The following is a 21,975-nucleotide window of genomic DNA, read 5'->3' as shown; positions in this document are numbered from 1 at the left end:
AAAGAAATATAGATAAGCTAAAAATATAGAGAAAGAAAGGGAAAAACGTTATAAGGACGAGAAAAAAAAAAGAATAGAGAAGTACGAAAAACAAAAGAGAAACACAGCAAGAAAATGAGGATGCGACTGCATTTATCAAGTGCATTTCAAATAAATATCGGAACTAAACTCCCTAGCTAGCTAGCACGAACATGTGTAATAATGGGTTCTAGACTTGTAGTTTTAACCTTTTTTTTTCTTGTTGTTATTAGAGATTCAGGTATGTAGGTTAAATGAGTCTCATATTTTCAGGGGTGAAAGTGAACCCACAAATAAGTGATGTAAAATTTTAATCGGATATATGCATTTTAAAATTTAAAATTCTGGAACTGAAAAATAAAACATACTGCGTAGTTGGCTAGCGCGTACTTGTTCATGAATTCATAATACAACATTTTGAAAAAGAGAAAAGCAATGATCTTATTATTGGAGAAGAAGTTTAATATCAGTAAATCTTTTTCGCCCAACTTTAATAATTTTTCTTTGAGCATAGTTCTTAAATATTATATTCCTTTGGTTTGTAATTAACCTTATTTTCTAGTCAACTCTTTATTCACTCATGACTAACAATTAATGTTTAATCAAGAAATCTCAACGTTTGCAGACAACTCCACGTCCATAAATCCCACTTTTGCATCTCAAGCTGGGCAGCTCCAAATTCAACGAATCCTCATTCTCTGATTTTGGTGTTTGAAACTTAGTCACAGAGCAATCAGCATCAAAGAGTCCCGAAGCTGAAAACTCTTTGTCACCTCCCATTACAGGCATCAAAACATCCATCTTCGCTCTGCTCACATAGTTCCTTCTATAAGTTTGGCCCAAAACACCACTCACTTCATCACTGAGTGAGAAAAATTTGAACCCAAGTTCAAGATGTGCAAAACAATCATCTTTTGCTATGCCATAGTTATGAACTCTAGATTCTTTATCAGTAATAGGCACCACCTTTGTTGCAATCTTGAAAATGTTTTCAACTTCGATTATAACTTCATTGGTGTCGCTGGTTCGAGTAATGGAGGCTATTGGTTCAGTTTCAGACTGCCACCTGTTGAAATATAATATAATTGTGTAACTAAAAATCATGCTCTCTTACTAACATAAACTTTTACATGAGATCATGATCACACAATTCAACATAATATGACAAGAATGTTTGGGTTCAAATCTACAGAAACAGAATTTATTTACACCAGGTGGCCACTTTTGTTGCTTCGTATTTAGAAGTTAGTCACTTGTTCAAAATTAGACTCGTGATCCAAATTTTAGTTTTAAATACTAAATTTCATATCAAGTGGTCATTTTCGAACGTTAGATCACTAGTAGATTTGAAAGAGTGACTGACCTCTAATACAAGGCCACTAAAGTGGATATTTTGTGCAAATTAGTCAAAAGAAGTTATATGCTTCGCTCATTAAAAATTAGTTGTGAGAGGAGACATAATATAATTAAACATTACCTTGCGCCTTCGTTGTCGGGAAGAACAATAGTTTCACCGTCAAAGTTGAGGAAAAGGCGGTCGATGGCATCGTCCCATGTTGCTGTTTTTTGTGCTCCAACAGAGATGTTGTGAGTACCATAAAGTATACCGATGGCTTGAACCCATGTGAAGTCTCTTTTCATGTTCTCATTTCGTTTTCCTATGAAGTGGGCATTAATGTGGAAGTCAGAGTCTGAGACCAGGCAAAAATCTTTGTCCTTCTTGCCATGGAAGTAGAAGGTAATGCCATCTGCACCAATGAAACGTGGATCTTGGCAAACAGCTCCTGGCTTGTCACAATCTGTGTTCCAATAAATTAAAACACTCAGTAATTGGATATAACATAAGAGAAATGATTGCATGAAAAATGGTCCCTAAACATTCAATATGGTCCTTAAAACTCAATAACGACTAGAAAAATCAGACTGTCACTTGCCTGAGTTATAAGCTTCGATACTAAATATCAATACTGACGAGATTTAGTTACTTGACGTTAATTAATTAAGGTCTGTACAACACTTTCGTAAGGATAGAAACTGATTTTACTTGTCCTAATAAAAAGTCTTTGAAGACCAAATTTTGATCCTTAAAGAGTTTTTTGATTATTAGGTTACTTAACAAGATAACTACTGCTATATATGTTCATAATAAGTTAAATCAGTAACCTAGGTGCTATAACAATGTATCAAATTAAGCTTCAACTTGACAAGAGACACAACTCGTTTCACAAATATCAATATATATAAGTCAAATTAATCCATTAAAGAGCGCATGTGGAAGAGGAACTTACTGCAAACAGGTTTGCAAGAGACACAATCAACTTGACAAGTACCAGGGCAAGAGCTAGGGCACGTATGTTCTTGATTATAACAACTCGGGTATTTCTTGTTCTTGCACTTAAACTTCTTTGGAGTTGTTGATGGAGGTGATGTTGATGGAGGAGGGGAATAGGGAGGTGGAGGTGAGCCATCAATGCAAATAGGCTTACAAGAACGACACTCAGTTATGCAACCATTAGGACAGAACTTGGGACAAACATGGGGAAGATTTTTACATTGCTTGATCTCATCATCAGAGCAATGAGAATGGCTTGGATGGTAGGCTATTCCAGGAGGAGTGGCCTCTACTAATGCCACAAGCATTACCAAGAAAATCCCAAGTCCCACAACATTGTGGGCATATGATGCCATTTTCCTTTTTGAATAATTGAAATGTGAATACGTTGTTGAAATATTGAAACTGTATTGAGTTATGGAATTAGCTTTGGCACTTTCCCTTTTTATAGGAGTTGAGGATGAGAAAAGTAAGCATATTGTTTCGTGTCATAATGTCAACGTATTTAGTATAATTGCATGTTTCTTTATAAGTCATCTTGCACATGCTTCTTTTTACAAAGTCAACCCTCAATATTCTCTTTACTTTCCTCAAGTAGTTTGTCGCTATTCGTATTAGCGTATAGCATCACTTGATTATAAAGTTACGGAACATTTATTTTCACTTATTATAGAGAGCATCCATGCATCTCTCTTAAATAGCTTGAAAACATTAAAAGGAAGATAATTCTGCAGCCCATTCCTGTGGAAGGAGAAACTAAGTCCACCCTGCGAAACTATCAGGAAAAGGATATATAAAACAACAACCCAGTGAAATCCCACAATGTGGGATCTGGGGAAGATAGAATGTACGCAGACCTTATTCCTACCAATATAGGACGGCTGTTTCCGAACAACTCTCGGCTCAATAGAAAGCATAAACAGAGGTCATATAAGCCAAGAAATTCAAAGCGATATAGAAATGAAATAATAAAAGTGACTAAGCCATGATGAAACAGTTTGCAAAGGGAAAATGATATATAAAGGTGGAAAATGAGCGTGTTAAGTCAAATTTAAGTGGGTGAAAAATAAAAGGGGTTACATTGATAAATCTGTCATGACTTAGCTCACACAAATAAAGTTTACTTGGGTCAAAATGATTCGGGTGAAGATGGGTCAAAGAACGGGTCATCATCTGTCCAACATGACCTAGCTCCCCTCCCTTTTTGTGCGGCTTTGACTTATTTTGACTCAATAATTTGATGGGTCATTTCGAGTTCAATCAATATATAGGTTAAAATGACCCATTATTGATCGAACTCATTTTAGATTATGACAATGTGTGAGCAGATTGTGTGATACTGTGTGAGTTACTAAAATGAGTTAAAAATCACTTTTAGCAATATACATTCATGAGTAGCTAGAACGAACAAATGCGTTCTTAATGAAGGGTGATTTTGTTGGGGTTGTTTTTTTTTTTTTTTTGTGTGTGAGTGGGGGGGAGGGGGGGGGGGGTGGGGGTGGGTTTAGGTTTTGGCTTTCCTTCTCAATTAATGTAGTATGCAGTTTTTGCGTAATTTCATTAGTACGTAAAGAACGAATATAGCTGGTCAGATTTTTGCATGGCTTTCAGTATTAGGTCGTATGGCACTACACACAAAGTATGGTGTATTTTTTATTCCTCCACTATGCATGTGAGCATCTTTAGCTAGCTATATCTTTAGTTAGCAATAACATGCAGTAAGTCAGTAACGATAATTATTATCACCCCGTGGCGGAGCTAAGACTTCACTAGGGGGGTCAAAATATATAAAAAAAAAAATTCACAATGAAGTCAAGGGTGTCAGTATGTAATACGTGTACATAGAAAGTAAAAATTTACCCAGCTACACAGTGTAATTTTTCGACGAAAGGGTGTCGGTTGACACCCCTCAACTACATGTGGCTCCGCACTGTTATCACCTGTTACAAATTTAAAGTAGAAAACAGAAAACTTTGAGCGTGAATAAATTCATTGTCCTTAAAAAAAATATTGTCCGTATATCTTTTTAGGGGAATATATAAACAAGTTTATTCAGGATTCCACAAAGCCAAAACTTACACTTTACTGCAGAATGATTAGCGGTTGTAGGGATAGTGTGAATTTATACATGAGGAAGAAGCCTATTCGTAAAGGGTATCTTACTTCTAAACAAACACTTAGTTAATTAAAATTTGAAATTCAAATTTAAATTTCAAATAATACTACAATCTGTTACAAAAAAATAAAACAAAAATAAATAGTCTCTTATTTGAAGGTCCGACCCAGACCACACCCAAGTCCCAAGTTCAAGTCATTTATTTATTTATTAAGATTTAAATATGTAATATATGATACTATACATACAAGAAACTTGGTGTGTCAAGGCATTTAAACCCTCAAACTCCTATTGGAATTTCTTTACCACACAAACTATCCGACATCACCAATGTACGTAAGGGGTGTGATACGATGGATGAGATCGTTTCACCCTTGGTCAAAAAGTTCCGGTTCAAGTTCGAAATAATAGGAATTGTTCTCCCTTTATTGAGTCTTACGCAATGCAAATATGAATTTATTGGGCCAATGAGTACGAATATCAGAGGCTACACCAAAAAAACCATTGTTTATATCTTCTAGCTACAGCTGTTGTGGGCAAGCTGGTTTATGACGATATAGGAAAAAACATATATTAAATAAGAGTAATGAACTTAAAATGTGGTAGTGTATAGCTCAATTATAGTTAGCACTTTCTAGTTACGTTCAAATTAATTAATGTATCCTCCCTTCGAATTTGATATGGTTAGAGACACTTTACTTCTGATTATATATAGTGACTTCTAATTGCTTCATGTCTTGAATTTAGTTAATTTTAATTACATGCAGGGCACAATTATATATATTGTAAAATAAAAATTAGTAGGTGATTAAATATTTGAATGAGTTTTCAAACGCATGCCATAATAGTGACTGACCTTTCTGCATTAGGGGATCTATCAAACCCCCTATCGGTCGTCCTCCCTTTAAACAAATTGACAGCCCTAAAGAGAAATCTTTTTCAGTAATGATAGACTATATAGTTTAATTTATATATGAACTATATTACTGACCGCATATAAGTTAGATACCACGTTTATCAAGTCAAATAACATAGGGGGTTCAAAGGGGAAATTCGTTCGGAGAGAAGACCAAAATTCCCTTGGTCCTTCTAAGGACCAGCAACATACCTGGATTTACCGTCCATCCAGAGAATACTAGTAGTCTATCTTAGAAACCATTGAACTTGCTGCCAGCGAAGGGTTTAAGTTAGTGCACTAACTAGGTTGTTTTTTCTCGCCTAATGGCTCATAAGTATTTTAATCAATAAACAAGTAACTTATGCCGAATCTCAAATTAATTGACTTCTTTTCGAGAAGTCCTTATTCATTCCTTCGCTGAGACTTAACAGTCATAACTTGTGCAAACATTGGACATATATAGAGCCCGTTTGGCCAAGTTTTTAAATTTTTATTTTTATAAAGTTAGAAGCGTTTTTTGGCTTTCCAAAAGCACCTTTTTCTTATATTTTAGGTGTTTGGCCAACAAAATAAAGTGCTTTTAAGAAGCAACAGAAAAAGTTTTTCTAGGTTTGGAAAGAAGCTAAAAGAAATTTTGCTTCTTGGGAAAAGCAGAAGCAGAAAATTATTTTTCTCAAGACAAAAATATCCCTACTATAAATATATATTTACCAAATATATCCCCCATTATTTATTAATTTTTAATTATAAAACAACCCATTTGGTTACTATGTATAGCAACTCATTTCATTTTGATTCTTTAATCATGAACTTCATATAATTTATTTTTTCGTGATGATTTTTAGTATATTTAAATCATCATGTTAATATTATACCAATATATAATATTTTCTTTCATTTATCTATGTATTATATTTTCTTTTGAAAATTTTAATATGTACTTTTTTATTTTAATTAAATAAAAGTATAAAGTAAATTTTTTTAATTAAAGTCTTTCATAATAGATATTTAAAATAACCTCTCTCTATAAAATAATCTTAACAGTAAATGTCATTGATACTTATTCTTTTCATAATTTGGCACTCAATTTTTTTAAAAAAAAAAGAGTAGCCAAACACACTATGCTTATCAAAAACATTTTTCAAATGAATTACCAAACACAAACTGGTTCTTATCAAAAGTATTTTTTCAAAAACACTTTTAAAAAAATAAATATCAAAATAAGCAGATTTTAATCGCTTGGCCAAACAAGCTTAAAAGTGATAGTCCAGAAGACAACAAGGATTACACTGTGGATACCGGCCAGGATGGAGAACCGATGCCACCAAAGCCAAATGTGGAAGTCGTTGGACAGTTATAAGAACAAAGGCCACAAAAAGAATGGAAGGAGAACTGAAAAAACTTCCAAAAATGTTGGAACAAGCAACTTTGGTAGGAAGGTCAATGAACATAGAGAAACAAAAAGGTCAGGAATGAATAGGTTAATACCACCAATAATAACTAAATTTTACTTATGTATTAGTGAAATCAATTAAATTATTAGTTTTTGTCTGATAAAAAACTACTGATCGAACCATGTATTAGTTATTCAATTATTTTAGTATGCGAGATGTAATAAACAACGATATCTAGATTGAAATATCTCATGGGATTAGCTATATTCCACCTTCTACATGAGATAGCTAACTCCACCATTTTAGTAGATCTCATGGGAGAAAATAATCTTGCATTTTATCCCATGAGATAGTTATCCCATTCCGCATACCAAACGAAGGGTTATTTGGATACTAGCATAAGTTACCGATCCCGAAAGGTGGGATAGCAAATTTCATGGGTATCCTTGTTTATCCCATCCCAGTAACCAAACGACTTAGGAATCGTTTGGTTCGTGGACTAAATTATCTAGGGATTATAATCATGAAATTATAATCTTTGAACTAATTTATCTCACCTAAAAGGTGAAACTAAATAGTAACAAGTTTGATGGGATCATAAATAGGTATATCCAGGATTAAGTTGGAATTAAATCTATACTGTATTTAATTGACGGCGATATAAATTTTACTTTCAACCAAACACAATATAAATTTAGTCCTAGAATTAATCCTAAAATATTCACCTTTACACAACAACCTCTTAACAAATGGAAATCAAAATCAAATTAGTGCCCTATAGTATACATTCCATAATTATTTGACAAAAAGTTGTGTGCAAATAAGCCAAGGAAGAATGTCACCATGAATTATGCACAAGCTCAAACTCAACATCCTCTTCCACCCTCTAACCACCAAGTCCATCAACGCTACTCTCAACCGCCTTTCCTCAGAAGGTGCTCACCATCAAGCCTTACTCACTTACAACAACTCCATGCTCAACTCTTCCATATCACCTGACCCTTTCACTTTCCCCACACTCCTCAAATCCTGCATTTCCCTTAACCTCCTCAACCACGGCCTTTCCCTACACCAACATATAGTCGTTAATGGGTTTTCTTCTGATCCTTATATTGGGTCTTCTTTAATCAGTTTGTACTCTTCTTTTGGCCTTACAGAACATGCACGCAAAGTGTTCGATACAATGCCTGAGAGAAATATAGTTCCGTGGACGGCTGTTATTGGGTGTTATGCACGGAGTGGGGATTTTGAGCATGCTTTCTATATGTATAATGATATGTTACGTGATGGAATAAAGCCGAGTTCTGTTACATTGTTGACGTTGCTTTCGGGTGTATCGGAGAGTGTTTATGTGGAGTGTTTGCATGCTTGTGTAGTGAAATATGGTTTTATGGGTTATATTGCTTTGTTGAATTGTATGTTGAATGTGTATGGTAAATGTGGAAGAATTGAGTATGCTAGGAAGTTGTTTGAATGGATGGATGAAAAAGATATCGTTTCTTGGAATTCTTTGGTTTCAGGGTATGCTTTAGTGGGGAAAACAGGAGAATTACTGAGGTTAATGTATAGAATGAGGTTGGAAAATATATGGCCTGATCATCAAACGTATGGGTCGTTGGTTTCTGCGATTGCAAAAGAGGGTAGCGCTGAATTTGGAAAAGTGGTGCATGTACAGATAGTTGCTGCTGGATTTGAATTAGATGTGCATCTTGAGACATCACTTATGTTTATGTATTTAAAGTGTAGGAACATGGATTATACGTTTAAGATATTTGAGCGAGCAAAAGATAAAGATGTAGTTTTGTGGACGGCTATTATCTCTGGACTTGTTCAGAATGAACGTGCAGATAGAGCACTCGAAGTGTTTCAAAGCATGTTGTGTAGCAGAATTGAACCTTCTACAGCTACCATAGCAAGTGCACTTGCAGCTTGTGCTCAATTAGGTTCATTGAAAGTAGGAGCTTCTATACATGGCTACATGTTGAGGCATAGAATAGCCATTGACACACCTGCCCAAAATTCACTTGTCACTATGTATTCAAAGTGTGGCTACTTGAAGCAAGCTCTTGTTGTTTTTGATATGATCAAAAACAGAGATGTGGTCTCCTGGAATGCAATTGTTGCAGGGAATGCCCAGAATGGACATTTATCAATGGCCTTGCATCTGTTTAATGAAATGAGGATAGCCCATCAAAGACCTGACTCAATAACAGTGGTTTCCCTTCTTCAAATTTGTGCCTCAATAGGAGCATATCATGAAGGGAAGTGGATTCACAACATTGTTGTAAGGAGCTATCTTGAACCTTGCGTCAAGATAGGGACGGCTTTGGTTGATATGTACTGCAAATGTGGTGACTTATGCAGTGCGAGGAAGTGTTTTGACAGGATCAAAGAACATGATATAATTTCATGGAGCACAATGATTGCTGGATATGGTAGTCATGGTGAAGGGGAGACTGCCTTGGAGTTGTATACGGAGCTTGTGCGAAGCGGTCTTACGCCAAATAGTGTTATCTTCTTATCCGTTCTTTGTGCCTGTAGTCATAATGGACTTGTCAACCAAGGCATGAGCTTGTTTGATTCTATGGAAAGGGATTTTAAGATTAAACCTGAACTCGAACACTGTGCATGTATAGTTGACCTACTTTGTCGAGCTGGTAGGGCGAAAGATGCATACAACTTCTATAAGACGAAATTTCCAGAACCAATGACCAATGCTCTAGGTATAATTCTTGATGCTTGCAAAACAAAAGCCCTGGTAGAACTTAGGGATGTTGTTGCCACAGAACTCTCAGAGTTGGATCATGGGGATGCTGGAAGGTATGTGCAATTGGCTCATAGTTATGCTTCAATGGCCCAGTGGGAGGGCGTTGGTAAGACCTGGGTCCAGATGAGAGAACTTGGGCTCAAAAAGCTTCCTGGTTGGAGTTTTATTGACTTACATGGAGTAATAACAATTTTTTTCATGGGCCAAACCTCCCATCCTCAGCAGGAGGATATAATGTTGGTTCTGAAGAATTTGAGTGAAGAGATTACTGAAAGGGTAATCATGTCAAACATAGAGAATATATCATAAGCACTTATGTACACCATCTTCCCCGAGCTGTTTTTTCCCACTGGGGATCGCTGATGTCAAAGGCTTGGTAAAACCCAGACAGGAACGGAAAGGAGATATCCGAGAGTAAATGTCAATTTGCTCTCGATGCCATTATGCAATTAGGAATTGAGAAAGGGCATATCAGTTTAATCTGAGGGCAAGCCAGAATTCTGCAAAGTGTTACAACTGCTAACAGGCCGAGGATCTTTCGGAAACAGCCTCTCTACCTCCACGAGGTAGGGGTAAGGTCTGCTTACACTCTACCCTCCCCAAACTCCACTTGTGGGATTACATTGGGTATGCTGTTGTTATTAAAACTGCTGTCTACAAATCCACCATTCAGTTGCTCAGTCAGCAATGGAACGCAATGTATGTCCATGAACATCAGAACTGAATCTAACATGTGACAGCAGACAGGTGTTTAGAATATAGCACATTGGTCGAGGGAACTGGTTGTCATCTTCTAATATAATCTTGGACAATCTTCACCTCATGAGTTAGCCCCACATCTGTTTTCTTATATGCTAATAGGGTCAGCCCATTCCAGTTTTGGTTTGTCCAATGATGGTCCATATTGTTCACAGTCACCAAATTTGCAGTACTTGGGCCGGGCCGTGCTGGATGGGTGTTACAATCATGCACTTTTGTTGAGGAAATGAATTGTTGTCTTGTATATTCTTTGAGCAATCCTCATTTCACATGAGCTAGCTTTTGGAGATGAATTAGGTATAATCACTATATACAAAGGACCACTGAGGAACTCCAAAGCGCCAGCTAACTTGAATTTTATTTTAAAAAATATGAAGTGCAAGGATCTGCAGAATTTGAGGAAGCTCCTTGATTATTTTCCATATAAAATTTCATCTGATGATATTAGTAATATATATGTATATTAGTAATATATATGTATATTATACATATAGTTGTGCCAATACCACAGTAATGAAGATCTTTACTTATAGTTAGTATGTTCGTATATGATATTTTGTCATGTATGGCAAACGAATGCAAACCTGTACACCTGCAGGGTTTAAACTCTAATGTACTGAATTTGATAATGTTTCCTTTTTGGCTTTGGCAACCGGCTTTTTATTCTTTGCATTGGGATCAAGTTCATCCATTATGCAAGATTTAATCGAATAAGCATCAAATTGGTGCAACTCGGGGTTTAAATATTGGTGAAGTACTAACCATGACCTAACCAACAATATCAGAGCAAGTACTTGGCTTGGGTAACTTTACAACGTTGAGATGTGTTAATAACTTTGTTGGAAAAAGGAAAAAAAAAATGTGTAAATAACTTTTAACTGTATTTGTTGCTTTGACATTGCCGAGGTTATTGCTCAAAGTTGTACTTGCATGTGTTCATATAATTTGGTTGCTTCCACCACCGGATACTGGAACTTATAACATCTCGAAAAGAGATTTTGTATGTATACAAACATACAATATCATGTTATATACACTGCACACACGCAACCCCTCGAGGGGAGTGAAGCAAAAGTTACATATATGGACTTTGTTAACCTACTACAGTATCTTTTTAGGGAATGATTAACCCATTCTATGGGTAGGAATAGTGAGGATATTTGAGGAAATTAGAAAATGGGCAAAATACTAAAATATTACCTCGGCAAGTTAGCAAAATTTATATATGAAAAACAAATGTTTTGCATTTATCGTTTTGACGTAAATATGGGTATGAGTAGTTTTTGCCGAAATAGGCGTATATAAACAATTGTTTTTGTTATTCTCGTTTCTTTCTTTCTATATTTTTTTTTTTTAACTTTCATTTGTCCCCTTTTCTTTACCTTTGGTGCAGACGGTAATCCACCTAGCTTTGTGATCATGTCTATCAGAAGCTATAGAACTTCGGTATGTTTCTATAAACTGAAACCAACATTTCAAAAAAACGTAATGCTAATATAAAAAGGCGTACGTGTCGAATGTGTTGGAGTTACATTTTTGGTTACCCCTAATTATACGATTGTAGGGGGCAAAAATATATTGTCTTCAGAAATCATGTAAAATTGTACTTTTATATTTTCCTAATTTTAACAGTTCTAGTTTCCATTTTAACATGTCCCAAAATGTATGCACCAACTCTCGCATGCATAACAATGACCGAGTCTTAAATATTAGATATCAAAAAGAAAATTTCAATAAGAGCTCAATCGCAGTTATATTATAGATCCTGAAAAACCTCTTTAACATAGAAATAACAATTGAAAAAAGAGAAGAAAACATCCAAACACAAAGAGAGAGGAAAATGAATAAACATGGAAGAAGCAAATGGAGTGGGAAGAAGGTGATGTTTGGGGTATTAATTATGGGATTGTGCATTACTGCTTATGTAGCTGGTCCACCCCTCTATTGGCACATCTCTGAATCTATTTCTTCATCCACTCACTATTCTTGCCCTTCTTGTCCTTGTGATTGCTCTACTGATCAACCCCTTCATTCTTTTTCACAAGGTGTGTGTATATATATATATATACCTCTTTTAATTAATTTCCTCTCTTCATTGTTTCAGTAATTCACATGCATCTGCATAATATGTAGTTGGAGTATGTATGTGTATAATTCACTGCAATGCACTTTGAATTCAGTGAATCTAATTTTAGATCTTGATTCTATATATATATATATATATATATATACACACACACACACCTCTTTAATTAATTTCCTCTCTTCATTGTTTCAGTAATTCACATGCATCCGCATAATATGTAGTTGGAGTATGTATGTTTATAATTCACTGCAATGCACTTTGAATTCAGTGACTCTAATTTTAGATCTTGATTCTTGGAACTTCGCTAAAAATGGGATGATTAGGACAAAGTGATTGGTCAATAATTTCTTTCTTTTCTTAGCTTTGGTTATTTAGAGTCCCAGGCGGCAAGAAGTGATTTTCGCTTTGTTCTCGCAATGTCCACTTTTGAGTGTCACTCGGGCATGTAGTTGTAGATAAGTTAGTCTTACATAGTAAGCTGAAATCAGCATAAAATGAAGGGGACGATCTTGTGTTGGCTTTACCAACTTATTAGATTGCGGCTTCTAGGTGGATGAAAGCGGGGGCAGGTACTCGTGTGAAGACCGACTTTCAAATACTTATAGGCAGGTCTTTCTTTAGAGTAGATTCATTCCAGAACAGAAAACCGAATTTCGAATCAGAATCGCACTTGGAGCCTATCGCTACAACGAACAACACACCAACGAACAGACTTTCTACGCTAGTAGGGCTTGTGGGGAAAGCAAGAGATCTTATTTTATCCCAATTTCTAGAAGGCGAGGAAGGTATTGAATTCACTGACTCTAAATTCTGAATCCACCTCTACTGCCTTGCATATGAAAAGAAAACATTTTAGTTCTGGAATCTACCTCTATTGCCATGCAAATGAAATACTGGTTCATAGCTACTCATTGAGATGTTTTCAATAGTATGTTTGACATGGTTGACCTCTTTTTTTCTTACCAGGTGTGAATGTGAGTACTTTTACAGGTTAGTTTTCTTAACCTTTTGGTAGTTATTGCATCAGTTTCTTTGGTTAAATAGAATGAGCATCAAACATTAAGTAGTCATTACAGCGTATACTGCTCCTAATAGTAATGGAGCTTCCAAAGCAGACCAAAATATTAAAAGTACTATATGGGGGAGTCAACAAATTTTCTTTTATTATAATTTTCTCTAACTTTTTAAAAATGTTTTTGATCATTAGCTATATTGACTTGTAGTACTTTTCATATAGTTTGCCAATGTATATATATATTTTTTTTTTGAAAACATGAAAAATCTATACCTGGAATTCACATTGAAACTCAAGTGTTTTGGCCCTCATGCTCCCATCCTTCCACACAAATTGAGACACGGGGAGCATTAATATTTGCTACTCCGTAGTTAATATTATCACCTCTTTTCTTGAATGACAGCTTATTTTTCCTCTATTGTTTCATAGATTGCATGGAACATGATCTGGGGGTGAGCGATGAAGAGGAGAGAAACTTCACAGCTCTTTTGACAGATGAATTAAAGCAAATGGAAAGTGAAACACTGGAAAACCAGAGAAGAGCAGACATGGCACTGCTCGAGGCAAAAAAGATGGTGTCCCAATATCAAAAGGAAGCAGACAAATGTACATCAGGGATGGGAACTTGTGAAGAAGCTAGAGAAAAGGCTGAAATTGCTTTAGAAGCACAGAGACAAATCACTTCTATGTGGGAACTCAGAGCACGCCATCAAGGTTGGAAACAAGAGCTTGTTTAAGTTAATTAGAGCCTAGACAAGTTCTCAATGAAGCAAGTAAACAGGCACTTCACCAATTTCTGATAGCTAATATTAGTATTCGGCTAGTCCGGACATTTCCCTAATTTTCCTCACAATTGAAGTCACAAGGCCAGAAACAATCAGACAGTATTATTTTAGATAAGCAAGGAACAGAAACATCTCGATCTTTTTATAGTTTTAACGGTTTGGATTCACTTCAGGAAATATATCTTTCTCCTCAAAGTATACCTTCACTCTGGAGCACAAACTGGTTGAAATGTTACGCAAATTACATTGTATAAGACCATTCCCTCAAACCAGAGCTTGAACAAGAGCCGCAACTGTAAGCAAAGCCTTTTTCAATTAAGATAAAACAGTCATTTAGTTATCTTCCTGTACGGGTAGAAAGTAGAAGGCACCAGTTACCGATGAATTAGTTGAAATGCATGCAAACTAACCCGAACACCATCATTAGAAAGAACTATTTAGTTATTGCACCTGAACTTCAAATGATCGACAGGACTGAGCGATGAGATTATGTCCCTTTTTTGCTTGGAGCACTAAAATCTAACCAAAGAGACCAGTTCTCCCGGTTGAAAATTGACAGAATAGACAAACCTTCTTTAAGCATATTTGGGGAAAAGAACATAAGATTGTGGAAGCTGGAAATAGAGGTATTTCCCGTCTCAATCATACGCGAATCAACAATCATTGCTTTTCCAAATTCGAAATATAATGCACTATATACCGAACAAAAAAGAAATAAAAAGAATTCCTAGCATTTTAGACAGATACCATACAATGAAATGCCATTTCTTAATATCTACAGGACCAAGTCTTACATGAACCATACTACGATCAGCTTCCACCTGTATATTTCCTAAATCAGTAAGCTAAAGGTGTTGTGACACACTCAAGTTGTAATTCTATCAAGGGCAGCTAATACCCTCATCGAAGTACAAAGAAAAAAAACTATTAAAAAGAGACTGATTAAAATCGTCGTGTTGAGTACATTATGGAGGCGGCGTTGAACTGAGAAACTACTCCTTCACTCAAGAGGCGCATAGCAGCCCCCCGCGAGAATTTCCTTGCAAACAGAAAACAGGGGACCAGAGTAGAATTACTCCGGCACCACTCTGTTCTGTACTCGCTTGCATAGTAAACATTGCGAATATCCTGTGAAAATCGGAGGGGTGGCAAGTTGCACAAAGCAATCAGTTCAGTAGGCAAGATATCTTAATGCAATACCAACCAGAAGAGTTGAAGAAGCAAAGAAAACTAGAGAAGTTGAAGAAATAACCAACAAAAGATTTTAAGAAAGAAAACAACTAAAGTCATGGAAGGAAAACCAAAAGAGAAAAGTCGAAGATAGAAAACCAACTGAGGAAGTCAATGAAGAAACAAAAGGCAAAGCCAACAAAATAAAACCAATGGGAAAGTCCACAAGGAAAACCAACAAAAGAAGTCGAAGAAAGAGAAGTTGAAACTACGCCAACATGAAAATGTAAATAGAGATGATCATAGCGCCAAATGCCCAAGCTAGAGGTAACAGATTATTATACACATCCAATACATACCTTTATTCGCTTGATCTGTACAGGTCCAGCAACTGCATAGCTAAATGTTATGGGATGCCAACCCTTTTTCTCCATATTTGTCACAGATTCGTTCCACTCTGTATAGGTTATCGTTCTACGTTCAAGTTCTCCTTCCACATCATGCATCTGTAAACCAATAAAAATCTAGAACCTTTAGTCCCGAAGAATAATTCTCAAAAGTTTGCCTAAAAGAATGGAGTTACAAAAGAAAGATGTATCGCGGAGTCCTGCGAACACACAAGAAGACTAAAGATGGAAAGTAGTCAAGGTATAATAAGTCTGATACTTACCGCCAATAATGTCTGCACATAGTGTTCATCTGGAATGCAGTTGTGCTGCTTTTGAAGTTTCTGCAAGATTTATTGCAAGGTTAGAAGAAACAAGTATCAACTGAAAAGTGAATGCTTCAGGAAAAAAGGTGCACTAGTACGAATTAACAAAAATATAACGAGTAGAGGCAAAGTCATAATCCTGTATGCCTGTACAAGTGTGTTTTTTTTTGTTTTTTTTTTTGGTGTGGGTGGGTGGGGCGTGGTGGTGGTGGTTGGTTTGGGGGGGGGGGGGGTGTCTAGGAATGACAAAAGTAACAGAGCATAACGACACAGCCGCAACTTCGCACGCCATGAGGTAGCAAAGGATGGGGCTAAGCGACAGGAGCCGACTGAGAAACACGTCGGCACAGAGCCATGGCCCAACGCATGGAAGTGTAGGGACAAGAGGATGGTGCTGCAAAGGAGCACACACAAGGCAAGGCAACCACGGAAGTGGGAAAAAGAGCACTTGAATAATGTACATTGGATCCTCTTTTTCTCAAATATTAATAATGTCAAATGCATCAACTTAGCAGAATGCACACTAACTTACCATATTCTTTTTCCCCTTACTGTCTTCCAGCGGTGGACGTCTCTGCAAGATTAAGATCCTGACTCTATTAGTTATCAGATAAATGAAGCATATGGATATCAACATTTAGTGCAACAGTGTAAATCTACACTTAACAGTTCCAATTAGAGAATGTAACTGACAGTAACAATCCAACTAAGGAAGGCATTAACTGTGGCATGTTCTTCATCGGGCAGACATTAGTAAACGGGGCTTTTCGACTGTTGAGGAGCACCAATAATTTTTATAAACCTGAAGCACCAATGCTTTATTAAGCATGCATATGTTCAACCTTATAGCACTATCTATTGGGTAAACATGTATGTGAAGTTTAAAGAGAGAAGAGCACATGATACGAACCTTGCAGAACATCTTGAAGACTCGAAACACAGCATCATCATCTGCAACCACTTCCGCGTGCTTCCTGATTAAAGTGATCCACTGGACTAAAATGTCAAGTCAAAACTCATAGAAGCAGATAGTAGTGGATCATACTGTCATACTCATGTCACAAGTCATACGAGCAGACAGTATATTTTATCGATTTGAGATATTATGATTTGTTAAAACCACCCCAGCTTCAAAAACTTAAGTCTACCTTGCTTATAGATAAAAACACTACTTTAACTTTAAAAGGTGAATAAACTGTTTACCAAGGCTTGGACAAATGAGAAGAAATCACCTAGTGTTTTTGCCTCCGCTGGGATTTGGACCTGATACATCATGGTTCTCAACCCACTTCACTGACCAATGACCACTAGGCCACACCCTATGCTTAAAAATTTCATGTATTATATTTTCACATATTGACAAACTAATTATTTTATCCAGAGACAAGTTCAACAAAGACCATCAAGTTGGTGGGTAACCCCTTCTGAAAAATATCTTTAAATTTTTGTTAGGTAGTTATATAGGTTGACATATTTCAAGTTCATAGGAACTTTTTTTAAAAGAAGGTTCATATGTGCTTTTTAGTTGTCATCTGCATAAGTTTTTTGCAAACCTCTTTGGTTCCTGAGTTACTTTTCACTTTTGTACATCCTTTTCCTATTTGATGGAGTTGGTAACTGCTCCTCCTCTTTGATCTTTGAACATGATTTTGGATTAATCTGAAAAAACAAGCATTCCAGAGCTTCTCTAGAGTTTCCTCACCCAGCTTGTCTACAGCCCCTATACTCTATTATATGCCTTGGATTTTTCTTTGTAAGAAATAAATGAAAAGTCAACTTCACTAGCGCAGCTAAATAGTAAATACAGAGGTCAATGAAGTTCTTTTTTTCTTTTTTAATCAGGACAGGTTAATGAATTTCATAATTGAGGTTGGCGGAACATAGATGTCCTTATACAATAATTTGAGGAAATCCTACCGATTTATGTAAATCTACATATAATTCGGATGGAAGGGAGATTACCTGTGACCCTTTTCGCCATTTGTTCATTGGTATATAGGGTGACATCTTTGGGTTGTAGCGACCATCCTTTTTATCAAGAAAACTGGAAGACAACAAAAAATCATTCATTCACTGTTAATGCTACTAACACAAGAATTTGAAATAATCCTTTAGAAATTCAATCGATCTTTAAATCCTGAAACCAGTTAAGGAGTTGATTCATTGCAGAAGGAACGAGAAGAAAAAGAATCCAGTTTCTTTGTCTATCCTTTCCTTCCAGTTCCACCAAATCAACCACCTGTCCAGCCATCACGCAAGTTATATCATCCATTTTACCTGTCCACAAAGCTCCTCGGAGAAGCAATCAAGTAGTTGTATATGAAGCTAAAGTTGTACAGTGGGACACAGCTGCAATATCAACCATTAGATAATTAGAGAAAAATCTTAACACCAAGGCATAAACCATAACTCAATAATTGGGTAAAACAAACAGAAGGGAAATCCATGGATAGAAGAATTGAAACACACTACATATGAAGTATGCGTTCTCATAAGTCATTAACGAGAAGTCAAGAAGATATGTTGCATAGACTCTCAAGTGCAACAGCATACTGGACAATTTGCAAGCTATTTAGCATGGACAGTTTGTGCACGACAACGTTTGGAATGTGTATTCGTCTTCGTTCTTTTCTTATTTTTTTCCCTTTTTTGGATAAGAAATGTGTATCCTGTCTTTTAAATCTACAATGAACCTGTACCAAGCTAGAATATGATTGTGCTGTTCATTCAATAATTCCAGTGTGAATTCACTTTCTAATAACCCTTATAGTTTTTCATTGATATGTCCTACATGTCATGTCATGTCATGTCATTTTTTTTTTCTTCTTGAAAATCAGTGGCTTAGGTCCTTATCCTACCATATCGATGTCTCTATTAAACATAGTAACGATAGCAACGCGCATCGGTGCTAAGCATGTCTAAAAGAGTTGTATAACTGTTCTTATGCAATAGGAACCAAAATTATTATAGCTCACCAGTCTTGATATCTAACGCAAGTATTACCTTGAACGCAGTTTAGATGACCATGTTTAAGCAGTGTGGAAATTAACAAAACAGAAGGCGTAAACAGGTTAATGAGTTTGAGATAACCAATAATAGAACTGATCTTAGTTAGGTATGTACTCCAAAGGAATGTGTCTAAAGAGTTTGAACATCAGGGAAACTTCAAATATATGAAGGGGGGTGTTTAGAAAGACACTAGACTTCTCCTTTTAAGGGAAAGAATCAAGTAATCGGAATCATGAGAAAAAAGAAAGCATAAAAAATATCAGTTTGAAGGCAGGAGGTAACCAATAGCCGAGCATGGCATGCATCTACAAGGCACATGCATGCACTAAAAGCCATTTACATAGACTTATCTGAGAGATGTCATACGTCAAGTGTTTTTGAAGTAAACAATATACCTGTCCGACAGGAGAACAAATCTTTGATTTGCAGGATCATCAAGTGCTGCCCCAAGTAATAATTTCTCAGCTCGGATCATACTTGATTCTCCCCAAGCTACCTACAGGTCACTCTTAATATCAATCTGGTAAAGACACGAAAGTGATAGAAAGAGCAACGGGAAGTAAATGAATAATACTAAATTCTTTGATGAGACACAGATTTTAAAATGTCAAATTGACTTTAAGTCTTTTATTGATAGTAGTGGATACAATTATTAAAGTACTCGTAGTAGGTAGTCCAATCGAAAGTATCCGATACAGGAAATATCAAATCATTGTTTGAAACTTTTAAAAAAAGATTTTGAATCTTGAAAGTCGTGAAAGTTATACAAAATAATATTACAAATGGAATACCGGGATCATTGTCAAACAACTCCATACGCCCCAAAATGGAGAGAGTCATATAAATTGGAGTGGGTGGATTACCATATACCCAACCTAGTTCCTAGGTTGGTGAAACAAGAATATACAAGCTTTAAGGTTTAGAATCTAAATTTACAACATATTGGAGGAATTAACATGCAACCTACCAAATCTCTACATACAAGCTCAATCAGATACATTTCCTGATAATATTCGAGAGCAATAAACATAAACAGACCAATCAACAGGACAAAAGAAAAAGACAAAAAATGAATTTCACTGAATTAAACACTCATGTCACTGCAAAATGAAGTTAACCAAAAAAAAAAAAAAAAAAAAGAAGAAGGAACATAATAAACATACAAAAAAAAGTTTTATATTACAATGTAGCAACACAGTAAGCAAGTAACACCACTTACCTTGATGCTATTTGTCAATTGGCGATCATAAAAGAAACTCGATCTTGTTGTAGACTCATCAAACACAAAACCAGGCTCCGAATGTATATATATTGAAAAATTACCAGTGTCAGCATTCTGCAAAAACACCAAAGAGATAAACAATGTCAAATAATGCAGTTTCTAAAACAGCCAATATCAGCGAAACCTAATAACTTTCACATTTTCCATTATGCTCTAGTAAATTAAAAAGTAATTGAACATTCACTACTACTCCTTGTGTCCCAAACATTCACCACTTACCTTGATGTATTTTTTCACCAAATTAATATGAGAAAGGTTGCAACTTAAACTACTTTTCATCTAGTTTTCAAATATATAAATTTAATCTTAAAATATTGAGTTAATCTAATCCAATATAGCTTCAAAGTTTAGTCAAATTCTCTCCAAAAGCAAAAAGTATCATATAAATTGGAAAAAAGGGAGTAATTCCGTTTATGAAACAGCAAAAAAAACAACGGAAGCTAATATTTTTCACATTTCCATTGTGCTCTAGTAAATTAAAAAAATAATTGAATTCTCACTAGTATTAAAAAAAAAAAAAAATTGCACAGTTGCACATTATGAAGCTGCAACAAGAGTTTGATCATCAGAAAAAAAGAACGAAGGAGGAAAAAAAAAGAGCTATCCTAATCCTAAATTTAGTGAATTTTGCTAAGGCTAATTAAAAAATTGAATTTTCACTACTAAACCAAAAAAAAAAATTGATGTATTTTGGTAAGGTAAAGGAGAAATTGAAATGTTATCTAACCTCGAAGAAACTTCCCCAAAGGAAATCGAGAGGTAAATCCCGACGTACGAGAAATAGGAAAGCAACTTTAGGATTGCCGATATAATCATCAACAGCTCGAGATCTACGAGAAGAAGTAGAAAAGGAAAGTTGTTCGGAATCGGAAAGAGAATAGCTTTGTAGCTTCCAAAAAGCTAATACACAAAGACTAAGAGAAACAACAACAACCAGTTTCCACCATAACCACAACACATTTCCAACTGACATTGAATTCTTCGTCATTATTCTCTTTTCTTCTCTTCTTCCTTCTCTTCATGAAAATTATAAAACAAAATAAAATTAGAGTTGCACTTTATCTTTCTGTGTATAATATATATATGTGTGTGTGTGTACATTGAATTTGAGAAACGACACCAAATGCTAGCTTTATTTTTGGTTTCACATTGACTGCTAGTGCTTTCCCTTTTTGTTCTGTTTCTTTACTTGGTGCACAACTGTCTCAACAACAAGGAAAGGGAAGACGTTAACGGTGTCGTTTTTGCACCTTCTAATTTACAACTGTATACGTCATCTCGTGTAGATATTATATTATGCACTGATCATACAATTCTCCCATCCGTTATAATTAATGTGACATAATATTACCTCAGTCATATCTAATTGTTGTTTTAGCTCTTTTCACTTTTATTTAAAAAAATAATAACCAAAAGATATAATTTACTAACTTATTCCTCCTATTTATGTTTTTTAGAATTGAGAGGAACTAACTGTTATACTTAAATTATCAACTTTCATCTATTTTTTAAAGTAACAATTATTTTGAGCTAAAATAATTGTTTATTTGGGACAAAGTATTAATTTTCATAATTAGATTATTTTTATGGTCAGGTCAACTTACTAGAGATATCCTCATTATCCTAACTTGG

General features: G+C 35.5%; 4 protein-coding genes across 5 annotated transcripts; 2 read left to right on the top strand and 2 right to left on the bottom strand.

Annotated features, from left to right (window-relative positions):
* Positions 1-466: 466 nt before the first annotated feature.
* On the bottom strand, positions 467-2,726 carry LOC132624058 (uncharacterized). Its single transcript, XM_060338892.1, has 3 exons — positions 2,307-2,726; positions 1,496-1,817; positions 467-1,084 (listed from the first exon to the last, which is right to left on the bottom strand). The coding sequence occupies exons 1-3, from the start codon at positions 2,704-2,706 to the stop codon at positions 631-633; spliced, it is 1,176 nt and encodes a 391-aa protein (XP_060194875.1). The 5' UTR covers positions 2,707-2,726; the 3' UTR covers positions 467-630.
* A 4,781-nt stretch (positions 2,727-7,507) lies between these two features.
* LOC132623436 (pentatricopeptide repeat-containing protein At4g04370) lies at positions 7,508-10,530 on the top strand. Its single transcript, XM_060338193.1, has one exon. It carries the CDS (start codon positions 7,609-7,611, stop codon positions 9,832-9,834), a length of 2,226 nt encoding a protein of 741 aa, XP_060194176.1. The 5' UTR covers positions 7,508-7,608; the 3' UTR covers positions 9,835-10,530.
* Positions 10,531-12,039: 1,509 nt separating this feature from the next.
* On the top strand, positions 12,040-14,453 carry LOC132621809 (uncharacterized). The gene is made up of 3 exons (XM_060336251.1): positions 12,040-12,329; positions 13,337-13,360; positions 13,815-14,453. The coding sequence occupies exons 1-3, from the start codon at positions 12,125-12,127 to the stop codon at positions 14,120-14,122; spliced, it is 537 nt and encodes a 178-aa protein (XP_060192234.1). The 5' UTR covers positions 12,040-12,124; the 3' UTR covers positions 14,123-14,453.
* A 461-nt stretch (positions 14,454-14,914) lies between these two features.
* LOC132621808 (glycosyltransferase BC10-like) lies at positions 14,915-21,536 on the bottom strand. 2 transcript variants are annotated; one of them, XM_060336249.1, is made up of 10 exons: positions 21,071-21,524; positions 20,281-20,397; positions 19,457-19,557; positions 18,330-18,401; positions 18,015-18,096; positions 16,963-17,043; positions 16,585-16,626; positions 16,011-16,070; positions 15,700-15,846; positions 14,915-15,298 (listed from the first exon to the last, which is right to left on the bottom strand). In XM_060336249.1, exons 1-10 carry the CDS (start codon positions 21,329-21,331, stop codon positions 15,113-15,115), a joined length of 1,149 nt encoding a protein of 382 aa, XP_060192232.1. In that variant the 5' UTR covers positions 21,332-21,524; the 3' UTR covers positions 14,915-15,112. The 2 variants fall into 2 exon arrangements, with proteins under 2 accessions (XP_060192232.1, XP_060192233.1); XM_060336250.1 differs by lacking the exons at positions 14,915-15,298; positions 15,700-15,846; positions 16,011-16,070 and adding an exon at positions 16,776-16,854 and having other exon boundaries at positions 16,586-16,626; positions 21,071-21,536.
* Positions 21,537-21,975: the final 439 nt, after the last annotated feature.

This window comes from Lycium barbarum, chromosome 12 (assembly GCF_019175385.1).
Source record: "Lycium barbarum isolate Lr01 chromosome 12, ASM1917538v2, whole genome shotgun sequence".
Classification (NCBI taxonomy): Eukaryota; Viridiplantae; Streptophyta; class Magnoliopsida; order Solanales; family Solanaceae; genus Lycium; species Lycium barbarum.
The sequence above is the reverse complement of the archived record's forward strand: the minus strand, read 5'-3'. Positions and strand labels throughout refer to the sequence as shown.